We start from the raw sequence: 22,500 nt of genomic DNA, 5'->3' as shown, positions 1-22,500 counted from the left end.
GCGACAGGGCTTGCGGAGAAGCGGGTCATCTGGCCGGACGTCAGCCGAGAAGACCTCTCCGTGGCCCCTTCCCTCGCCGTCGTCCCCTCTCCCAGGCACAAGCAGGAGGCTGTTGCTCTCTGTCATATGATGTCTTGTGGCCCCGCGCATTCCCGGGGAACAAACAGTGACAGTTCTGTCCTCCTGCCATCTGATCAACACACCGCCTGTTGTCACATGAAGAAGCCGGCGACGGCCTTGCCCCGCAGAGCCGGGGCTCTGTGAACCAGGTCACTGTCTCCGCCGACCGAGAGGCAGAACACGCCACGCGGTTCGCTCGCGGTCTTACAGCGCGCCGACGCGCTGACCCGTTCATAACACCCGCCGTGTTATTTTGTTCCTGCTTTCTTACTTTGTTTTGGCTTGTTTTTCTTTTTTCGACACTAATGTTATCGTGAATGTCAGGGTTCGGCTCTCTGCGAAGAAAGGGTAACTTTATTTGGTTAGTTCCAGAGTGATTTTACCCCCCTTCTATTCTATTTCTGCTGAAAGAAAATAATAATAGAGAAAACCATCATAATTGTCGCTTTCGGAGCCTGGATGTTTCTTTTCACTTGTGTTTACTCTAACAAGCCTCCGCTACTTTGGCAGATCAAGAGTACATTCAAAACAGCATTAAAAGCCCAGGAAATTGGCCTGGAAATGATTTTTCTTTCACCTTTAATTTTAAGAGCTTTGCAAAGTCACCATATAGAAAGGGGTGATGTAGTTTTCAGCGTAAAAAAAAATCATACAAACAAACAAACCGTACGCACATTTCCTTAACACAGCATATTTAGACCTTAGGTGTCATTCCTCTTAGAACCAACACTCCAGGTGGAGGGGAGGGACTACCCAGCATTCAGTTAGGTTAATTAATGCTGCAATTTGCATATCTCAGAACTGTTTCAGATGCCTTCTCTGGATCTTGAACGATCCTACAGCCGGTTCCGTACAGAAGGGCTGATTGACGTGCCGTTACGGCATGCCAAGAGTGTTTTTCAGTGGAAACTACTGCTCTGGGTATTGTTTAGGGCATGTTATGGCCATTATAGTACAGAGGTAATCATTATGTTGAGGGCATTGTTTTTCTTTATTTCCTTACGAGATGGCTGTCCTGTCTGACTTATGATATTTCACATTCGGTAAGTCTGGAGCAATTGAAATAAAGTACTTCGCCCGAGGGTGCTACCGCAAGACTTCATCGGAGACAGAGGGTCACATTTATCAAACAATCTCACGGCGTTTAAGGCTCGCGGAGATGATGTAGAGGGCTGTGAAACGTGTATGCGTATTTACATGCTGCCGTGCGTTTGCGCACATTAATGTGGAAATTAGGTCAATGTTTTATTGTGCTTTTGCTTTTTCGCTGGAATGCTTGTGTACGCGTGTTTCAGCCATTGGTGTATCTGTGGGGTCATTCTGGGCAGCAAATGTTTATATCTACCCCCAAAGAAAATCCCTAAATCTGCAGTTTAAAAGTAATTGATTAATTACAGAAACTCCTCTGGAGAAGACACCACAGATCTAACAGAGGAAATCCTCAAAAGGGAGGGGTTATAGATTGCTGGGAGTTTTAATGTCAAAATACAATGGATCTGTTTCAATGGAGGACAATGATGTTTACATGAGAGAAGACTGCTCAGCAGATGACTCATGGATGAGCATCTATTTTCAGCCTAAACATATAGGCCACACGCATATTCACATTGTAATAAAAATTAGCGAGGTGATATGGAGCCGTTCAGCTATAGCAAAAGAGATTGGATTCCCTCCACAAGAAAAAAAGTCGCGTTCATAAAGTTTTCACTCTGGCTTCAAGGTAAAATTTTCAGCCAATTTTCGGTCGTATGAGGAACATATTGCATTATATTGTGCATGAATATATCCTGCAACACATACAAACACAGAAGTGATAACTATTTGGCTGATGGACTGACAATGCATAAAAACTCTTGGGTTCTTTTTGGCGTTAATCCAATCGCAAGTGTCATTGGTAGTTTGCAGTTTAGGTAGTGTAGAGGCGCAGTTGTAATTTTAAGATCCAAATCTTGAAACCTCCCTGTCTGCTGAAAGAGGCACTCTCTGAAGAAGGGCGACCTGTGATGTTGTTAAAAGAAGACTAGAAGTGAAACGGTAATATGGCAGCGACCATGCCATGGGGGACAGTATTTCCACTTGATTGGATCCCAAGGCAAAAGTGCAGTTACTGCAGGGATATCTCCAACAAAGCCTTAGTGCTATCCCGTGCAGTATTATTCAATTTAAGCCCTATGACTCGCCGTTCTTAACTCAATTATAAATTATAAAAAGTTTCACTGTTTTTCAATTCTTTCGTAATTTCTTGTCAGTAATTTCAGTCGCTGCTGCACAGTTCGATAACCTATACTAAAAATACTTATTTAAAGTATAAGTTTGTAGTGCATAAGTGCAATAAGTGAAATTGTTGTACCCCCAGTTTTACTTATGGTAAATAAATAAGAAGCTTATCCCCTGTATTGTGCGATGGAGTTATGCATGATGCGAGTGACCTGTGAAAGCGGAAGAGATTAGCAGTGATGCTGCTCATACAGGAACGTGTGAACTTTGACCTGCATTCCCAAAATCCCATTTGCTTGTGGCGGAGAATGTCCTGGCATATTGGATTATTTATACCCACAATATAAATGAGGAGCAATGTGAAAATGACAACATAAAATAAAGTCATTGCGCTCAAAATGTAAATTTGTCCCTTAATGGCAGTAATGGCTTTACAGTGACAATTAAATAGTTAATTGCTTTTGAGTAAACATCAATGTTGTAAAAATCAGCTGATTTGAATATGAAATATTTTGTTGTTTACTGCACTGTTGGGGAGAAGGAAGGTTCCGGTTCCTTGTCTTTGCAGTGAATCTTGTTGTCTCGCCGCGTGGTTCCTGTTGAGTCATCTCTCCCTGGAGGGGGAGATTGCTGGAGTTGCGGGCGGGCCTCTGTCAGCATATATGGCGGGGGTGAAGTGAAGCGACACAGTGTGTGCTCCGGGCCTCTGGCGGCCAGAGACGGTCGGAGAGGCATACGACCCTCCCCCGCCCCCTGCCGCCCCCCCGGTTTGGGCCGGACGCAGAGGCAGGTGTGTTTGGACACTTGAGGAGCATGTCTAGTCCTCGCAGGGCCGCGCGGTTAAAAATAGCCGCCTGTCCGTCGCAGTGAAAGGATCTCATGCCGCCACTGCTTCAGAATTGTTTGACCATCCTCGCAGCACAACAAAATGGCGGGGTTTTTGTGTGCGTCTTCTTGTGATTCTTTATGGTGAAGGTTGCCTTGTAACCATGGCCACTGGGCTGGTTTTGTATGGCGGGAGCCCGGCCTGCAGACGTCACTGTAGTCAGCGCAGTAGTCATTGTGCTATTGATTCTCACTCAGCGAAGTTCATGCGCTAGACAAACCCGGTCTTAAAAAACGGAATTCCATACATTGTCACATTGGCTAGAAATCTCAAATCTTTAAAAAAATAGAATGACTCCAGGGAAATGGGCAGAGAATGGAAAGATAATGATTCCTCACCAAATGGTTTCAAAACAAACTGCTGTTTTACACTCACAGTGCCTGTAACGCCACTACTGTGGGACAGTAGACCACTGTATGCACACTGCCGTTTTACACTCACAGTGCCTGTAACACCACTACTGTGGGACAGTAGACCACTGTGTGCACACTGCCGTTTTACACTCACAGTGCCTGTAACACCACTACTGTGGGACAGTAGACCACTGTGTGCACCCTGCTGTTTTACACTCACAGTGCCTGTAACACCACTACTGTGGGACTGTAGACCACTGTGTGCACACTGCTGTTTTACACTCACAGTGCCTGTAACACCACTACTGTGGGACAGTAGACCACTGTATGCACACTGCCGTTTTACACTCACAGTGCCTGTAACACCACTACTGTGGGACAGTAGACCACTGTGTGCACACTGCTGTTTTACACTCACAGTGCCTGTAACACCACTACTGTAGGACTGTAGACCACTGTATGCACACTGCTGTTTTACACTCACAGTGCCTGTAACACCACTACTGTAGGACTGTAGACCACTGTGTGCACACTGCTGTTTTACACTCACAGTGCCTGTAACACCACTACTGTGGGACAGTAGACCACTGTATGCACACTGCCGTTTTACACTCACAGTGCCTGTAACACCACTACTGTGGGACAGTAGACCACTGTGTGCACACTGCCGGTTTACACTCACAGTGCCTGTAACACCACTACTGTGGGACAGTAGACCACTGTATGCACACTGCCGTTTTACACTCACAGTGCCTGTAACACCACTACTGTGGGACAGTAGACCACTGTGTGCACACTGCCGTTTTACACTCACAGTGCCTGTAACACCACTACTGTGGGACAGTAGACCACTGTGTGCACACTGCTGTTTTACACTCACAGTGCCTGTAACACCACTACTGTGGGACAGTAGACCACTGTGTGCACACTGCTGTTTTACACTCACAGTGCCTGTAACACCACTACTGTGGGACAGTAGACCACTGTATGCACACTGCCGTTTTACACTCACAGTGCCTGTAACACCACTACTGTGGGACAGTAGACCACTGTATGCACACTGCCGTTTTACACTCACAGTGCCTGTAACACCACTACTGTGGGACAGTAGACCACTGTATGCACACTGCCGTTTTACACTCACAGTGCCTGTAACACCACTACTGTGGGACAGTAGACCACTGTGTGCACACTGCTGTTTTACACTCACAGTGCCTGTAACACCACTACTGTGGGACAGTAGACCACTGTGTGCACACTGCTGTTTTACTCTCACAGTGTCTGTAACACCACTACTGTGGGACAGTAGACCACTGTGTGCACACTGCTGTTTTACACTCACAGTGCCTGTAACACCACTACTGTGGGACAGTAGACCACTGTGCACACTGCCGTTTTACACTCACAGTGCCTGTAACACCACTACTGTGGGACAGTAGACCACTGTGTGCACACTGCTGTTTTACACTCACAGTGCCTGTAACACCACTACTGTAGGACTGTAGACCCTTTGAGCACACTGCTCAGTTTTACTCTAATGAGTTGCAACACTGATAATGTGGCTGATGATCTTTCATTGATTTCGCTATCACTTGCTTGTCTGGTAATTGATCCGTAGCTGAGCCTCTAGTTAATTATATGGGCTCTGACATGGCCTGGTCTAAAGGGAATTTCAAGTCCAGCAGAATAATAGTTTTAATAAAGGAGTCTATTACTGCTGGTCCTTGCTTTTTAGCTCGTCTTCTGCTTGCCACTGCTACTTGCTGTCTGGTTCCTCTTTTTTGTGCCGGCTGGGCAGGGAGGAGTAAAGGGAAAGCCAGAGTGACAGAGGAAGGGAGATGTGAGAGGGAAAGAGAGAGACTGAGAGAGGGAGGGAGTGACAGAGGAAGGGAGATGTGAGAGGGAAAGAGAGAGAGGGAGAGAGAGAGACTGAGAGAGGGAGGGAGTGACAGAGGAAGGGAGATGTGAGAGGGAAAGAGAGAAAGTGGGAGAGAGAGACTGAGAGAGGGAGGGAGTGACACAGGAAGGGAGATGTGAGAGGGAAAGAGAGAAAGAGGGAGAGAGAGACTTAGAGAGGGAGGGAGTGACAGAGGAAGGGAGATGTGAGAGGGAAAGAGAGAAAGAGGGAGAGAGAGACTGAGAGAGGGAGGGAGGGAGTGACAGGAAGGGAGATGTGAGAGGGAAAGAGAGAAAGAGGGAGAGAGAGACTGAGAGGGAGAGAGAGAGAGAGAGACAGGAAGGGAGATGTGAGAGGGAAAGAGAGAAAGAGGGAAAGAGACTGAGAGAGGGAGGGAGAGAGAGACAGAGGAAGGGAGATGTGAGAGGGAGAGAGGAGGTGTCCATTGGCAGGGTCCTCAACCCTCCCACAAATAACGGGAAGGTCAGGAGCCCAGACGCTAGCTTGAGGGAGGGAGGGAAAGGGAAAGAGAGAGAAAGAGTGAGAGAGAGACTGAGAGAGGGAGAGAGAGAGAGAGAGAGAGAGGGCAGGGGAGACAGACAGAGTGGGAGAGAGAAAGAGATGGAGAGAGAGAGAGGGAGGTGTGCCATTGTTGCTTTTTAACATGATCATTCTTTGACTTTTTGGACTAAATTACATTTACACAGCTACTGTAAATTGCGTAGAACTGGAATTAAAATGTACTGTCTCTCTATGTGTGTGTGTGTGTGTGTGAGTGTGAGTGTGTGTGTGTGTGTGTGTGTGTGTTTGTGTTTTGCATATTGCATCCATATTTTCAGTATTATGTGAAGCTTTATGTTTTGTGTGTCTTTTTTTTATTAGATCTCATTTTAATTCAGTGGATTTTGCCGAATGACACTTAAAGCATTGCCTGATGGTCTGTCATTACCCAGGCTTTTAAGAGACAGTACCAGTTGTCGCCTTCCATTTTCTCCTGCAAATTTAAAGTAGCTTTATAGCTTCAGTCATTTAATGTTGTACAAAATGTTAATTTCGTTTGCCTAGCGCCGGGAAATTACTGCCATACCCTCCTCGTAAATCCTTGTAACATTACCTGCCTTTTTGTGTAATAAGAAAAAGATACAAAACCATTAGCTATAATATAGAAATGTGTCATAACTCATTATGGTGTTCATCATGTACAAAGAGTGGGAGAGAAGTCCCCTCAATATTGTAAGTGCACATCCTGATGGTTTCTTTTTTAATTCTCACATTTTCGCCCGAATAGCCGCTTTGGGGGACTTCAGACAGTGGCACTCCTTCATTGTCCTTTTTTTTCATTAAGCAAAATTAGGAGGTGTCCAAATGGCTTTGGCTCTGCTCTGCCTGGTGACTGCCTGGTGTGTACAATGTGACTGCTTCGCTACAAATTGTCATTAGTTATCTAATAGCAAGAGTGGGGAAAATATTTTGTAAAAATTGGCATCAGATTTTATGATCATGTGATGTCATGTTTCACGCTCAATTCTTCTTAGAATGCCCTGGCGAGGATATGGCCGTGTGGACGTCGTTAAAGGCTTGCGTTTACGAGACGCTCGTTAATGGCGCCCCAGCTTTGGGAAACAAAAGACGGACCGAAAAACGGGCGTCAAATAACGTGGCGCGTTTAGCGTCAAATCCCGAGCAGGTATAGCGAAACGCAGGGTCGCTTCTCTTTTAAATTCAATTTTTTAATTTCTTAACGGCGCACGTGTGTCGCGGGCGGAAGGAGCGCCGGGCTAAGTGCGGGTCCGGCCGTATTTATGACTCGCCGAGCGGCGGAATTCCGGAGGGGCCGGCGCGGGAACGCCGGGATGTGCCTGACGGCGTGCGCTCTCTTAATAAGGCTGGGACAGCCGTCCCTCCCAGGCTGATCTCATCCCGCTCAGAGAGGGGGGCTACCGCCGTGTCATTCCGCGCCGGGGAGAGCAGCGGTGCAGTTGACTCAGAGTGCCGCGCCGGCCTGACACACGCACACACACACACACACGCACGCTCTCACACACACACACGCAGCAGCAGCAGCAGCCGAGGAGCGGGGAGAGGGGAGAGAGAGAGAGAGGGTCGCAGGAGCGCTCCAGAGAGGGAAGCACAGCAGGACCGGGGGAGGAGGGCTGATAGGACCTGAACCTGCCAGGCTGGAGCTCCTCGCGGCACCAGGGTGTTTTTGGTGCTGGTCACACACCTGGTTCTTTTAGGCAGCTGGGACTCAGGGCAGGAGGAGTCCAGCATTTTGGTGAGAGGAGAGGGGTGGCGTTTGGTGGGGGGGGTGTTGTGCTGGTGGTGGGACGTTTGGGGGGAAGGAGTTGGTGGGTTGTTTGGGGTGTTGGGTGGGGGGTGTGTGGTGTGGGGCTTTGGTGTTGGTGCTGTGGCTGTGTGTTTGGGGGTAGGCTGTTGTTTGATGGGGTTAGTCTATGTGCAGGGAAACTACTTGACAGAAAAGGTAGGAGAGGCAAACAGAAAAGACATACCCCTCCTTCTTCTTCATCTCCTCCTCCACATCCTTTCCATTCCCCCCTTTTCTCTCTCTCCCTCCCCCTCCTCACCCCCCACCCCCACCCCCACCCCCACCCCAGTCCCCCCCCCCCCCCTTACCTTCAATGCACCACTCATCCTGCACTCTTCCAGCATATACCCCTAAGGAAATACACATACTCCCAGCTCTTGAATGAATACAGAACACTCCTGTGCTACATCCAGCCACGAGCTCTCTCTCTCTCTCTTTCTCTCTCTAAAAAAAAAAAAAAAATTATCCACCTTCACTTTTCAGTCAGAAGAGGCAGACGTGGATGTGAGAGACAGAGACGCAGCGAGAGACAGAGAGCAAGAGAGGGCACGAGACGGCGCTTCGAGAGCCACCAGCAGTCGCAACTCCATGCAGTTCGGCACCAGACCTGCAAGTGCTGAGCCTGGCTTCATGGGGACATGGCAACAGAACGCTGACAGCAACCTTCTCTTCAGAATGTCCCAGCAGGTAAGTTCTGCTCAGTGCCTGTGCAGACTTTTTTTCCCCCCAAGTTCAACTGGTCTTGTTCTGTGTGTTGTCCCTGTTGTTGTTGGTGCTGTTGTTGTTGTTGTTGTTGATGCTGTTGATGTTGTAGTCGTTGTTCCAATGAGGTGGTTATTATGAATATTTATTTTGTTTTGTTCTCCGTTAGAATTGTTTTGTTTGTTTTGTTTTTGTTTTTTTAATGCACGTTGTCTTCAGTGGCTACGTTTTTAGAGTTGAGGATGCCTGTTTTATGTGGGACCTCGTTTTTGCAAGGACAGTAGTAATTCGACCAGAGTCCGCGACTGCCTTCCGTGACTTTTCAATATGACAGCTCCTATGCAAATCTGCTCAGTTTCATACCTGCACATTAGCGAATGCTGAAGCCTTCGGTTGTATGTATTTGTTTCATTAAAAACAAAAGTATTTACTTGCATTTTTATTTTTAAGTTTTTATTTCTTATTTCTTATTACATTTTTACTTTTAATAAGTTCGTTTTTTTTGTGCGAACCCGAACCGATACCGTCCAAAGGGGCCCCCTCTGGTTTCTAATTGACTTCATGTGGTCGCGGCAGGAAGCCTTAATATGGACTGAAGAGGGGAGAGACGGTGTGTATAATCTGCAAGCGAAAGTGATAACTTGGCCGAAAGGCTTTAGAAGTTTTCTGAACATACACAGGTCTTAATTTATGCTTGTAAAAAATAGTTTTGTCCGTACCACGTATTTTAGACACATTTGTGAGCCGTCATATTTTGAAAGGGTTATGGGTGGGGGGATTGAGGGGGCTGGCAAGATGAAGTGCATTGTTGTGAAACGGAGACGCGGAGCCAGTAGGAACGGTATACCAGGGCAGTAATAACTGATAATTAATCACTGGAGCCGGTGTCTCTGTACCAAGCACTAAGTGTTACGCACGCAGGCCGCCGCGTCTCCCCTTTGCACAATTTCTTGGCTCGATCGAGTTTTAGAAGAACTTTTTTTCTTCCGTGACTTGAAAACTTGGACTATGTTCTCTGCAGGGGAGGGAGTTTTCAAATGAAGATTTAAACATGGGTGTCTCCTTTAGAATGTGCGATTTAAGGATGGATGTCTACAGCAGTTTTATTTTTTTCATTTATTTTTTTTTTCCATTTGAAAGGACGTGGGCAACTGAATTTTTTCAGGGTTTACGGTTTTGTTTTCTGCAGGATTATGAACATACAAACTAAAGAAAATATGAAATGTATTTTTACCAGTAACTGTAGCCTGTTAAATATATATACTCTAATGCAAGTTACCAGCCTTTTAAAAATGCATCCTACACTTTTTTTGTTTAAATATTTTTTTAACTGCATATTATTAACTATAATAATATTAGGGTTCTGAAATCAATCGATGATCTTAGGTCGTACAAGTGCAATGGCTGGTCTATAAGGGGAAGGGAAGGAACCAAATCTGGCGGATGCTGGCACGTGCATGCACATGGGCAAATGTTTTCATATCTGTGGTCCGTCGTTACCGTCAGCCACGGCTGTGTGTTATTCATCACCATCCGCATCACTTCAGAGTATTACGCGTTTAGTAGGATGGGCACTACTTCTCCAAAGAAGCCACTGACAAACTATGCTATTTGATGGTTACTGATAATGCCTAATGTCTGGAGAAGCAGTGCGTTAACCTGGCATTGAATGGACATGAAAGGTGTTTAAAATATTTGTTCTTATATTTCTTAGTGATATAAATATGCTGGCATTTATATCAATGGCGATAACAAAATTATATCAATTTTAGATATGAGACTGTTCTGCTAATTCATGCCTGGGTCAACGTTGCAATCAAAAACGAGCATACACATTTAGTCTGATATCTTTGGCTATTATTATGATCTCAACGTGTTTTATTTTGTGTGGAAGACAAATAGTAGTGTAGGCTAGTGATGTGCAATTTTTAAAAACATATTCAGACCTATCATAGGCAAGGTTTATGAACCCTGGATTAACAGATAAGTAACTACCAAACCACATAGGTGGTGTTCGATTACATTTTGGCAGTAAACCATCACCTATTTTTAGATTTCAACCCAAGAAGTAGTATGAGCCTTACGTCAGAGTGTATTTGTTTATGAGCAATTATGGACAGTTCCTCAAGTATTAAACAGTTCCCTTTTGATTCCAGCTGTGTGTATCATTTTAAACTCAATATACTATTGGCAATTTTTTGTATATTAAATTAAATTCATAGAGCATAAAGAAATATTATTTTAAGGTAATTCTTTCTATTTTTGTCATTTTAAATGAAGCCACTGCTGCATAACCACTTCATGCAATATATACGTTTACAATATACGGAATGAACACAGTCATTCACGAATCCATTTAGTAATGCTTGACTTATAAGCATCACATTTATTAATAAAATATCAGCAATTGTATTTTGCTGAAGGACATTTCAGCCTAGGAACAGCTATCGATTTGCTGAGATTATTGACGTGGTTTCTTGCTTAAAGAGTCTAATGATTTACATAGGTATTTATTTTTTATTTACTTTATAATTTTATGAGATGCACCTGTGGACATATACAACGTGCCAATAATAACTAAGGGGGAAAGCTTTTAATAAGCATTTAGCACTCCCCAAATATTTGCGAAGCGTTTCATTTTGAAGAAATTTAGATGGAATATAAACGATTAATACTTTAAATGCAACTAGTTTTAGCGTGTATTTGTCGCGTGTAGGTGCAACATCGTGTAACCAATATTAAGGCTTAAGCTGAGTAATGTTAGTTTCAGTCATGTCACCTTGCAGTTAGTGAAAAATTATCAATAAGAGAAATAATGTATTGAATTTATCAGACATGAAGTTACTGGTTTTACAACTCTTTATAGACATTACAATTATGTATTTATGTCTGTATGTGTTATTATTTTTATTATTATTATTATTATTATTATTATTATTATTATTATTATTATTATTATTACTGGAAGATAATTGATGTGGTGTTTGTGTCGTCAAATGTAAACGCAACTCCATGACGGTACACTACACTCAACTACACTATTGAACTGTCGTTACCAGCGTGAGACTGTTCAAATATGTGACATTTCAATTTGTATTTTCTGAGTATTTAGTCAATATAATAGGGTCACATGTTTTGGAGCAAAACTTTCATTTGTTTTTGTAAATGTATGGATGTGATGAATTTTTTTTTACTATCGGCCATTAGTGAGGTAATAGGCTACTGGACTACCTTTCCATATAATTCAGTGCGAATTAAAAGTAATCCCCTAAAAAGTATTGCCTTTTTATATTACTTGCGGTCCAGTGCAAGTTGGTGGAAATTGCGTTATGTGATCTGCTCGGCTTTTAAAGGGTGTTCCGTGATTTCTGCGTGGCTGGAGTTATTGACAGGGGAAACCTCCAAGCTACCGTTAACATTTTACCGTTAACAGAGTATACTGTAAGTCTGTCAGACCCTTCGGTTCGGTCTCTTTTCGTGTATGCTTTCAAACACATGTTTGTATCAGTAAAAGTGTGCCATATCGGAGGAGCCATACACCTGGACTGGGTACAGTTGCAGTGGCCCACTTCTCGCTTTCCTTTTTATGTCAATGCCTAGTGATCAAATTCATCCGTTTGTAGATCTGCATTCACTTTGAGATACATAGTTCTTTATCGACACAACGTTGTCATTATGCAACTGACTGCTGAACACTTAGGCTAATACGCGAGAAAGTCTTAACATATGTTTGTTGTTCCAAGTGAATGACAACTCGCGAAGGATGTGGAATTAATCACGACCAAAGCTTGTTGTAAGTAGGCTGCATTACTTGTATCAAAGCAACATTATTCTCAACTAACCGGCCGCAGTCTTTCATGTAACTTATCCAGAAACTAAATGTACACATTTACCCCGATTAATTCCAATCCGCTGTTACTACATAGAAATTAATGGATAAAAGGAGCCTAATAATGACTATAACATATGACCTCATTGTTATCTTCATCATGAAGTGGTCCAGGGAGAAAAAAATAAAAAATAAAAAAATAAAAAAATAAATAAAGCCAAAAAGCCGCCAAATGGATTTTGCGGGCGAAATTAAGCTGGTATCGTATTAGGCCTGTATGCTTTACCCCATCGATAAACATTATTGCTGTTATGTTCTAACAATTCAGTAGACTTTTTTTCTCAGTGTTTTAACTTGAATATTTGAGATGTACTGAAATACCTATAGTTTACAGTTGCGCGCATTTAGTTTTCCTTGTCGCATTGAAATATTGTAGCCTTTTCCTGTAATTCTACACCGTAAACGATGTCCGCTCAAAACATCAAACTCTGCCTTATACCTGCATTCCAATGCAATTCAATAATCAATTTGTGTATATTGCACAGATCCATTATACATGCAGATTTATGCGCTCGCATTTTTATGACTTTTACCCAGATCAAAATCGTATCAGTTATAGGAAGGTGCATGCTTTATGGATAATAAAACGATTTATCATCAGATTTCAACTTCATCTGAATGAAAGTAAAATTAGGAAAAAAAGGTGGAAACAGAAACCAATCAAATTAACTTTAAAAAGTCGCCTGGATATTCCTTGAAACTGTGACACATGCACAGTTCGGCTAATTGTACCGTAAAATTGTCCGATAATTTTGAATATTGAATAAAGAGTTGTTTTTAAGTACGGAGGACTATAATATACTTCAGTTTAACACCGTGGGGACCGTCGACAATAATGAAGTTCAAGGTGGTGTTAGTGCTGTAAATGTAGACCGAATTCAGCACCTGTTTGTCAGCTCCGATAGTAATTTTCATACTTTTCATATTCCTCAAAAATATCTCAATTTGTGACAGTTAAATTAGAGTACATGCGCTTTTTTCTTGATGATCAGTTGTGTTTACTGTATATGTGGCCCACGCAGACCTCTTAACCTGCATGTTCATTAACTAGTCATTGCACACACATGCTCCCACGTGCGCGAACATGCACTTAAGAGTAGCCCATGTGCGCAATTCACCAGGGACACCTTTAAAACAGTGGTTGGTCTAACCAGCGCGGTTTGTTTGTTCTGACATATTGGTGCAATTAAATATGTATATATGTTAGTATTTCTTCAGAGCTGTGCCTCCTTGGATAAACAAGATCAGTGTGTGATATTGCAATGTGCGTGCGTGTGAATCTACATGCGTGTGTGTGTGTGTGAGTGCATGTGCGTGTGTTTGTGCATACGTGCGTGTGCACATGTGCACGTGTGTGTATGTGTGTGCATGTGTGTGTGCGTGTGTGTGTGTGCCTGTGTGCGCGTGCATGTGTGCGTGTTCATGTGTGTGTGCATGTGTGTGTGCATGTGTATGTGTGTGCCTGTGTGTATGTGTGCCTGTGTGTGTGTGCCTGTGTGTGTGTGCATGTGTGCGTGTGTATGTGTATATGTGTATGTGTGCGTGTGTGTGTATGTGTGTGTGTGCATGTGTGTGTGCATGTGTGTGCATGTGTATTTCTGTGTGTGTGTGTGTGTGTGTGTGCGTGCCTGTATGCCTGTGTGTGTGAATGTGTGTGTGTGTTATGTGGGTATTTTTCTGTCATTGTTTAACATACACGCGGTGTCATCCGCGGGTGCACGCTGGAGGTTTCTCTCCCTGGCTGTCCCACATGGAGAGGAGCAGGGAGCAGGCAGGGAGAGGAGCAGGGAGCAGCCAGGCAGAGGAGCAGGGAGCAGCAGAGAGCAGGCAGGGAGAGGAGCAGGGAGCAGGCAGGGAGAGGAGCAGGGAGCAGGCAGGGAGAGGAGCAGGGAGCAGCAGGGAGCAGCAGGGAGCAGGCAGGCAGAGGAGCAGAGAGCAGCAGAGAGCAGCAGGGAGCAGGCAGGGAGAGGAGCAGGGAGCAGGCAGGGAGAGGAGCAGGGAGCAGTCGTGATTGTGGAGTGAAAGCGGATACTGCAGCAGAGACGCCCGCCTATTGTCACAGGGAGCGTCCGAGCAGAGCCTCGGTGACTAATTAGATGCTGAGTAAGACATCTGTTAACAGGCCAGCCGCGACAGGAAGAGTCCGGGTCACTCCGTCTCCATCTGGGGCAAGGGTAACTTTCAGCCCCGTGCGACTGCAGGGGAAACACACCCACCCCCGGGGTCACTGTGACAAAGGGTCCTGGCCAAGATGGAGGTCAGAGCCAGGAGGGTGGAGGCTCGTCCCTGAAGACAGCTCCAAGTAGCCGGATTCCGGAGAGTTCTACCGTCGTCTGTTGTGCCTTGAGCCCTTCCTGTCACGGACAGCACGATTCATTTCGATTCCGGGAAACAGTAAGGTTCTGCAATAGGGTCAACGTTGAGTACGAGCACTCTTCCACCCCCCCCCCACCCCCCCAATTATTCTATCCCCCCTAACTCCTCCACCTGGCCCTGTGGTGAACTCGCGGGCGGTGCGTAAAGTTCTCAGGCTCGTTGGAGAGGAGCGAGAAGGCGGTAATTATAAGCGCCTCTAATTAATAGGCCGGCGCTGATCAGTGTAATCGCACCTGGCTCAGCGTTGCTTATTTACCTAATTCCGGAGCTCACCGCGGGCACCGGCGGGGGTTTCGGCCGTTGCCCGGGCGAACGCGGCGTCAAGGTGAATGTCCCCATTGATCCCGGGAACCGCCGCGTTAGCGCACGGCATCGGCGGCGAAGGCCAGGGCTGTTTACCTCACCGGTGGGCCACAGTGAGGCTCACTGTTGTCACTCGCCCCGCACAGAGCGAGTGTTGTTATTCAGGAGGCAGAGATGGGGGGGGAGAGGTGGAGGTAGCGGGAATATTTCGGAGTGGCAGTGCATGACCTGATTTCGAGGCACCCTCCCCCCACCCCACCACCTTGCTTCCTCCCCTTTTTTCCTCGTGTCAGACGGAAAGTGCCGGAGCGCGCCGGTCAGCGCGGGCTCGACCCGCTTCTCCCCGCGTGTACACCTTGCAGAGGGGACTCGCTCCAGGCCGGACAAGGCCCCTTTCATGCGCAGGCCACTGCGGCCACCGTCGGAACAAGGACATGTTTGTCAGACGAGCTGTTGGGCAAACACGGCGTCTGAAGGCTTTCGCTTTGAAAACAGACTTTTTTTTCTTACCTTTGAATCCCCAGGTTTTCTTTCACATTTATATTAAGCGCTGTTGTGTCCCCCGTGCCAGGCCCTGCTCCCTTTGATAGACGTGTGACTACACTTCTACATTTCAACAATTTGTGTGCGTGTGTTTTGTGGAGGTCTTAACTTCATGCTAATTTTATTATTTGTACTTTATTGCATTAATACTGTTTTTCAAATTCTATTTGAATCTTGAAGTGGAATATCTGGTGTAACTATGCAGGTTGATTTTTTTGTATTTTAGTTCAAAGATTCGGTCATTTAAGTGGGCTTTAATTGTTACATATCATCATGATATTTGAGGTCAACAAAATCCACAAAATCTGAGTATTTTGTAGCCAGTGTATTTCTCTTAAACATACTGGTTATAAACAGATATACAGGTCATTTAGAAAATTATTTTTTCGAAACTTTTATTGTTTTGTCATTTTGTGTAGCATTTTTATGATGTTGATAAAACAGACAGCGTGCGTGCACTGCATGCGCACACTCATGCGTGTGTTCGCGTGTGCATGTGCACGCTTCCTGGAAGGATTTTTTTTTTCTGGTTTTGATGAGAGCTTCTTGCTCTGTCGCTGCTTTTGAAGTCAAAGCGTATTGATCTTATTTAGATTTTATTCACTCACTCTCATGAACATTCAGCAGAAAACGAAAACATCCTGGTCGCATTTTCATTTCTGCATTCCGCCGTATGTACATGTATAATGCCGGTTTAGACAGAGTCTGTCCCCCTGGCAGAGAAGAGGTTGTAATCGATATCTGACACCTGACTCTGCTCTCAGGTTCAGCTGTAGTGGCCGACTGTTTGGCCCGAGCGTTGGAGAAATAAGCATTTTTCGGATTCTTTTTTCCAGGGAGGTTAAGAGACCGGCTTTAAGCTTAACGAATCCCCAGCTTTCAGGAGGGTGTGAAACCTCTGCAGTGGTTACCCAGGGGCGTCGACTGGCTGTTTTGCCACATATGTGTGTCTGCTGAGAGTTTAGGCATGATGAAAATGTGAGACCATCTGCCCTGGCTTATCATCCGCCGAACGGTGAAAGATGGCCGTGCTTTTTTGAGAGCTCCTCTATCCCAGCATTCCCTCTGCCTGCACCTCAGGCCTCCTCTCTCCCAGCATTCCCTCTGCCTGCACCTCAGACCTCCTCTATCCCAGCATTCCCTCTGCCTGTACCTCACACCTCCTCTATCCCAGCATTCCCTCTGCCTGCACCTCAGACCTTCTCTATCCCAACATTCCCTCTGCCTGCATCTCAGACCTCCTCTATCCCAGCATTCCCTCTGCCTGCACCTCAGACTCCTCTTTCCCAGCATTCCCTCTGCCTGTACTTTAGAGTGACTCTATCCCAGCATTCCCTCTGACTGCACCTCAGACCTTCTCTATCCCAGCATTCCCTCTGCCCGCACCACAGACCTCCTCTATCCCAGCATTGTCTATATAGTAATTAAAAAAATATATAACACATACATGAATGCATGCATAGATGCACATACATGTATATTCATGTATATACATTCTGTATGCAGATGTGGGGTCATTTGTATGGCTGGCATCAGTGCTGATATCACTGTCCACTACCACGTTTAGCCCCAACAACCTGCCTTTCCCTGCTTCTGTGGCTGTATTGCAGCAGGTCTGAAGAATTCTCTGGTGGTCAAACCCATTTCATTTTCATTTACACACTCATTCGGTGTCTGTATGTTCTCAGTCATGTTTACGTGGCAGGTACCACCTCTCCGTACTGTGAAAATAGGGTAAATAGTGGTGGCGGTGGTGTTATTTTGTGGGGGTGGACGGTAATCTGTGTGTAAACTGAACTTGATTGAAACAAAGGAAGTCCTCGGTGGGAGTTCTTTTATAGTAAGGCTTCGTTTCAACCTGACCACAAGGCACGGGCTGCAGAACGTTCCCTTATAATCAGGAGTGACGTCTTTCATTCTTAAACCACAATTTCTTTTTGATATTTTTTGTGTACTGTACATTACTGGAAAAAGTAAAAACATGAAATGGCCACTTGTTAAAAAATAAAAATAAAACGCATGCACATACACTCGTGCGCACACTCGCACACACAGACACAAACAAACACACACGCACACACACACACACATTTTACACATTTTACACATTGTGTTGTTGTTATTGCTAAACTTATTTAAACCACCAACCTAGTTTGTAAAAATGGTTTTTTTTTTGTTTTTCTTTATTTATTTAATAATTTATAATTTTTGCATAAATACTGTTACTGTCTGTCAGATTGTATTCACCCCAGTTTTTTATCCTTCATTTCTATCTAAAAGAATATCAGTTTTTACATCAGTATGTAGTATAATTGTATGAATTAAGTATGGCTTGATGGCACATATTTTACATTTTAACAGTTGAAGCATGACTTTGCTTATTGTGGACTTTTCTGATTCAGCTTATAAATACATGTTGACATATTGATTATTATTATTTTTTCAGATTTTGACTTGAGTTACCTGGGTATATTTATGTCACGTCATACACAGAGTACATACATGAGTATCTACTGTAAACACACTGCACAAACAGCTACGGGTTTTTCTGTTTCATTATGTAACCCCAACCGTGCCTTCTCCTTGCTGACTTGCCATCTGTGCTCCCGCAACATGATACCAATGTTTAATAAATAATAAAATGCTTAAATAAGATGAAGTCTCTTTATGGCAGAACACAGTTTGGGTTTACAGTAATGAAAAGCTGTTTAGTTGAACAAGAATACAGTACTTAAGCCAGAAGTTTATTATTTTTCATTAGAATTGATAAACATTATAATTAGGGTAAGACCATCCTCATTTTTCTTTGAAGTTGATGTCCCTAAATGTGAAAGGATAACAGAACTATCTTTATGGAATGATTGACTGGTTGATTGACTAGTTTATTGTCATTTTGGAATTTCATCATGTGTCACACAGCAATCATCAGATGCAAAGCAGATAGTTAACAACATCCACAACAGCAACAAACAGCAACAGGACACTCCAACACAGCACACAACTAAAGCAGCACTGTCATTTAATGGTATAATAAGATGCAGCATCCTCACACCCAATGGTTCAGTTGTTTAATTTCTCAGTTTACTCAGCAGTTTGATAATATCTTCAGCAGGAAGCAGTTACACTTTAACCCTGTAAGGTGTGGGATCACAAAAATGATTAGAAGTTCTTTACTGAAGATTCTAATGCTGATGTAACAATAATCAGTGGTAATTGAAAACAATGGAGTTCTGGAACACTGACTTGGAATTATGGAAAAAAAAGAAACATTCCGAATTCCCTACACTTCAAAGGGTTAATTCCAGCTCATTTCTGGTCCCCGCTCTCTCCCCTTGATGTGAGAGGAAGTCCTCACGTAAAGGGAAACTGCTGTTTCAATAGTCTGTGAGTCAGGATGTCACCACCCCTGCCCGGGCGGTAATGAGGGGACATTACCGCCATTCCGCCCCTTGTTAGCGCCCTGATCGTTTGACACGGTCGGAATGCTGCAGCTGCCACGGAGTTCCGTGTTCTGGTGGCTCTGAGAGGGACCTGCTCCACGTACTCCCTGGAATGCTGCTGACAGCCGGGAGCTTTGCATTGAACACACGCATGTAGACACATCACACACGCGTGTGCTCAGACACACACGTGCATGCCACAGGATGTTTGCACTTTCAGTTTGCACTTTAAGTCTCCGTAGCAGTAGTCCTTTTTCTTTTCCTTTTTTTTGTAGTAAAAAGCTGAAATCCCTACTGAAGTAAAAAATGAATTATTGTGTTTATTTATGTACTGGAACAGCCTACTTCATAGCCTGTGTGATTTTTATTTATATATTTTGACTTAAGTATTTTGACTTGGTTCAACGCTACTGCCATAGGAAGTAGGGATATTTCCTATTGCACAGTAGCACAACCTGAATTATTTTTGCCATGATACAATGGGGTATATGCAGTCACATTTTCAAACTCAATGCATTTACAATGTGAGATTGTATTATTCTTCTTGTTAGTATTATTATTATTATTATTATTATTATTATTATAAATTATTATTATTATTATTGTTATTATTCTTAGTTGTTTGCCATTATATTGAAGAAAACAAGAAATAGTAAGATTTATTTGGATAGTATTAATTGGATATCATTTTTTATTTTGTTCTTTTTTACAGACTTTTCTGTCTTTATATTTCAGTATTTATTTTTGGTCTTTTGGTCACAAGCAAGAAGTGGACTCTTGGTTTTACTGTTTCTTTAGAAGTGGTTTTACTGTTTTTTAAAGTAATCTCCAATGCCTTGCCACAAAATAACCTCTTTAGGGTTCATTAAACAATAACACCGTTTACATGAGTCTAAGAGGAACCAAGTATCCTCTATCAGAGTAAAATCTACTCTGTCTGAGGTTACTGAACACTGTACATTTTACTATGCCTGGACACAACAGTGAAACTGTTATGCATCATCCGGTGTTATGGTTTAAACAGATGATCAGTTCGTACATCAGCATGTAATGAGACTGAAGGTGAGACTAGCCGGTCAGTGCAGTAGCCATTGGCAGGAGGATGTGAGCAGAGCAGAGCTCAGAGACTGCAGGGAGCTGGGGGTGAGGTGGCCAAGGGTGTGCAGGTTCTGCCGGGTGGTGTCGGGGTGGGTGTGCAGGTTCTGCCGGTCGGTGTTGGGGTGGAGGTTCTGCCAGGCGGTGTTGGGGTGGAGATTCTGCCGGGCGGTGTTGGGGTGGAGGTTCTGCCGGGCGGTGTTGGGGTGGAGGTTCTGCCGGGCGGTGTTGGGGTGGAGATTCTGCCGGGCGGTGTTGGGGTGGAGGTTCTGCCGGGCGGTGTTGGGGTGGAGATTCTTCCGGGCGGTGTTGGGGTGGAGGTTCTGCCGGGCGGTGTTGGGGTGCAGGTTCTGCCGGGCGGTGTTGGGGTGGAGGTTCTGCCGGGCGGTGTTGGGGTGGAGATTCTGCCGGGCGGTGTTGGGGTGGAGGTTCTGTCGGGTGGTGTTGGGGTGGAGGTTCTGCCGGGCGGTGTTGGGGTGCAGGTTCTGCCGGGCGGTGTTGGGGTGGAGGTTCTGCCGGGCGGTGTTGGGGTGGAGGTTCTGCCGGGCGGTGTTGGGGTGGAGGTTCTGTCGGGCGGTGTTGGGGTGGAGATTCTGCCGGGCGGTGTTGGGGTGCAGGTTCTGCCGGGCGGTGTTGGGGTGGAGGTTCTGCTGGGCAGTGTTGGGGTGGAGGTTTTGCCGGGCGGTGTTGGGGTGCAGGTTCTGTCGGGCGGTGTTGGGGTGCAGGTTCTGCCGGGCGGTGTTGAGGTGCAGGTTCTGCCGGGCGGTGTTGGGGTGGAGGTTCTGCTGGGCGGTGTTGGGGTGGAGGTTCTGCCGGGTGGTGTTAGGGTGGGTTTGGCGTGCTCCTGGTGGACGTGCGTGGTCTGTGCCAGCTCACCGCCCCAGTAGCACTCTCAGGAAACACACACAGGGATTAGAGAGCTGCAGCAGGACAGTCACACGCAACGGCCCATTGTGTGAGAGACAGTACTGTACCAACACAGCTGGGTCAGAGTCTCCCTCCCTCTCTCCCTCTCTCCCTCTCTCTCTTTCTCTCTCTCGCTATGCCTGTCTGTTTGTCTGCTTCTCTGTCTTTCTCCCCCTTTCTCACAATCTGTCTCTTGCTGTCTGTCTCTCTTCCCCTCTCCCACTTTCTTCCTCTCCCTCTCCACATCTCTCTGTCTTGACCAGTCTCCTTCTTTCTGTCTCAACCTGTCTATCTCTCCCAAATTCAAATTCAAAATGCTTTATTGGCATGAAATACATTGGTACTGTAAATATTGACAAAGCATACCCATAGAAACAGGAACAGGAAACAAACAAATACAAACAGTATTGTGGAAATGGCAAAAATGCTAAATAGCTATAGTTATGTAGCTATATAATAATCATAATCATAATAATTATAATAATAACAGCAACACTACCACTACTAATCATAATAATAACAATAATAATAATAATAATAATATTATATTTATAAATGAATCATGAAAAAAATCTCTCGCTCTTTCCCTCTTCCCTCTTTATTTTCTCCCTCTTCACCTGTCCTGAGTGTAAAATAAAATAGGGCAGAAGGTCATCTGTGTTGTGAGAGAGTGTGTGAGTGCTTCAATCCTTCCCCTTCATCCCTGAACACACAGTACAAATTATGGGAAATTAAAACAATATAAAACATTTTTTGTTTGTAATTCTGCAGTTTTTTAGGATTGTATTTATTTTGTTTCTTTTTTTTTGTGGCAAGCTGAGAAGCATGTGTGTGTACTGCTCTCTAGTGTGTTTCAGCTCGGATGATTAACATTTAATAACTATTGTTGGAGGCAGCTGTTTGTCTGGCCGTTTAGAGTGTGCATTTTTAAACTTGCTGAACTAAGTGGGTGGCTGGTGTTGCGTCGGGCTGCTCGAAGGGGCTTCGATGGTGCGAATTCTTCATACTCAATCTCAGTATCAGCTAGTCTCAGAAGGCATGCCTTTGGAACAGAACCCATAATATTTTAAACTGGGAATGGAGTTTTACTCTCCCAATCGTGAAATATCCTATGTTTGTATATTTGTCAGGAGTGGCTAGTAACCAGTAATATGGGGTTGAATGGTTGCACTGTATGTCACAAGATATTTTTTGTGTGGTTAGCTAGGTGGGGCCTTTAGACAGGTGTACCGTTGGGTGAGAGTTCTTCAGTTGACCTCCCAAGGTGTACTTTTAGTTTGTGTTTATGCATGTGTATGTGTGTATGTGTCTTTGCCTATCACTGTTTATGTACATTTATATTTAGGCATATATGTGTGTGTGTGTGTGTGTGTGTGTGTTTATGCATGTGTGTACTGTATGTGTGTGTGTGTATGTGTGCCTGTGTTTATGTACATTTGTATTTATG

At 44.6% G+C, this 22,500-nt stretch overlaps 1 protein-coding gene across 1 annotated transcript in view; it reads left to right on the top strand.

The window, feature by feature from the left end:
• LOC133135725 (zinc finger protein basonuclin-2-like) overlaps nucleotides 1-22,500 on the top strand; it is a 195,746-nt gene that overhangs the window by 58,843 nt on the left and 114,403 nt on the right. The window contains exon 2 of the mRNA XM_061252956.1: nucleotides 8,283-8,486. Within this exon, the coding sequence (XP_061108940.1) occupies nucleotides 8,283-8,486 (204 nt within the window). The remainder of the gene's footprint in view (nucleotides 1-8,282; nucleotides 8,487-22,500) is intronic.

The sequence above is a fragment of the Conger conger genome, chromosome 8 (genome assembly GCF_963514075.1).
Source record: "Conger conger chromosome 8, fConCon1.1, whole genome shotgun sequence".
NCBI lineage: Eukaryota > Metazoa > Chordata > Actinopteri > Anguilliformes > Congridae > Conger > Conger conger.
The sequence above is the reverse complement of the archived record's forward strand: the minus strand, read 5'-3'. Positions and strand labels throughout refer to the sequence as shown.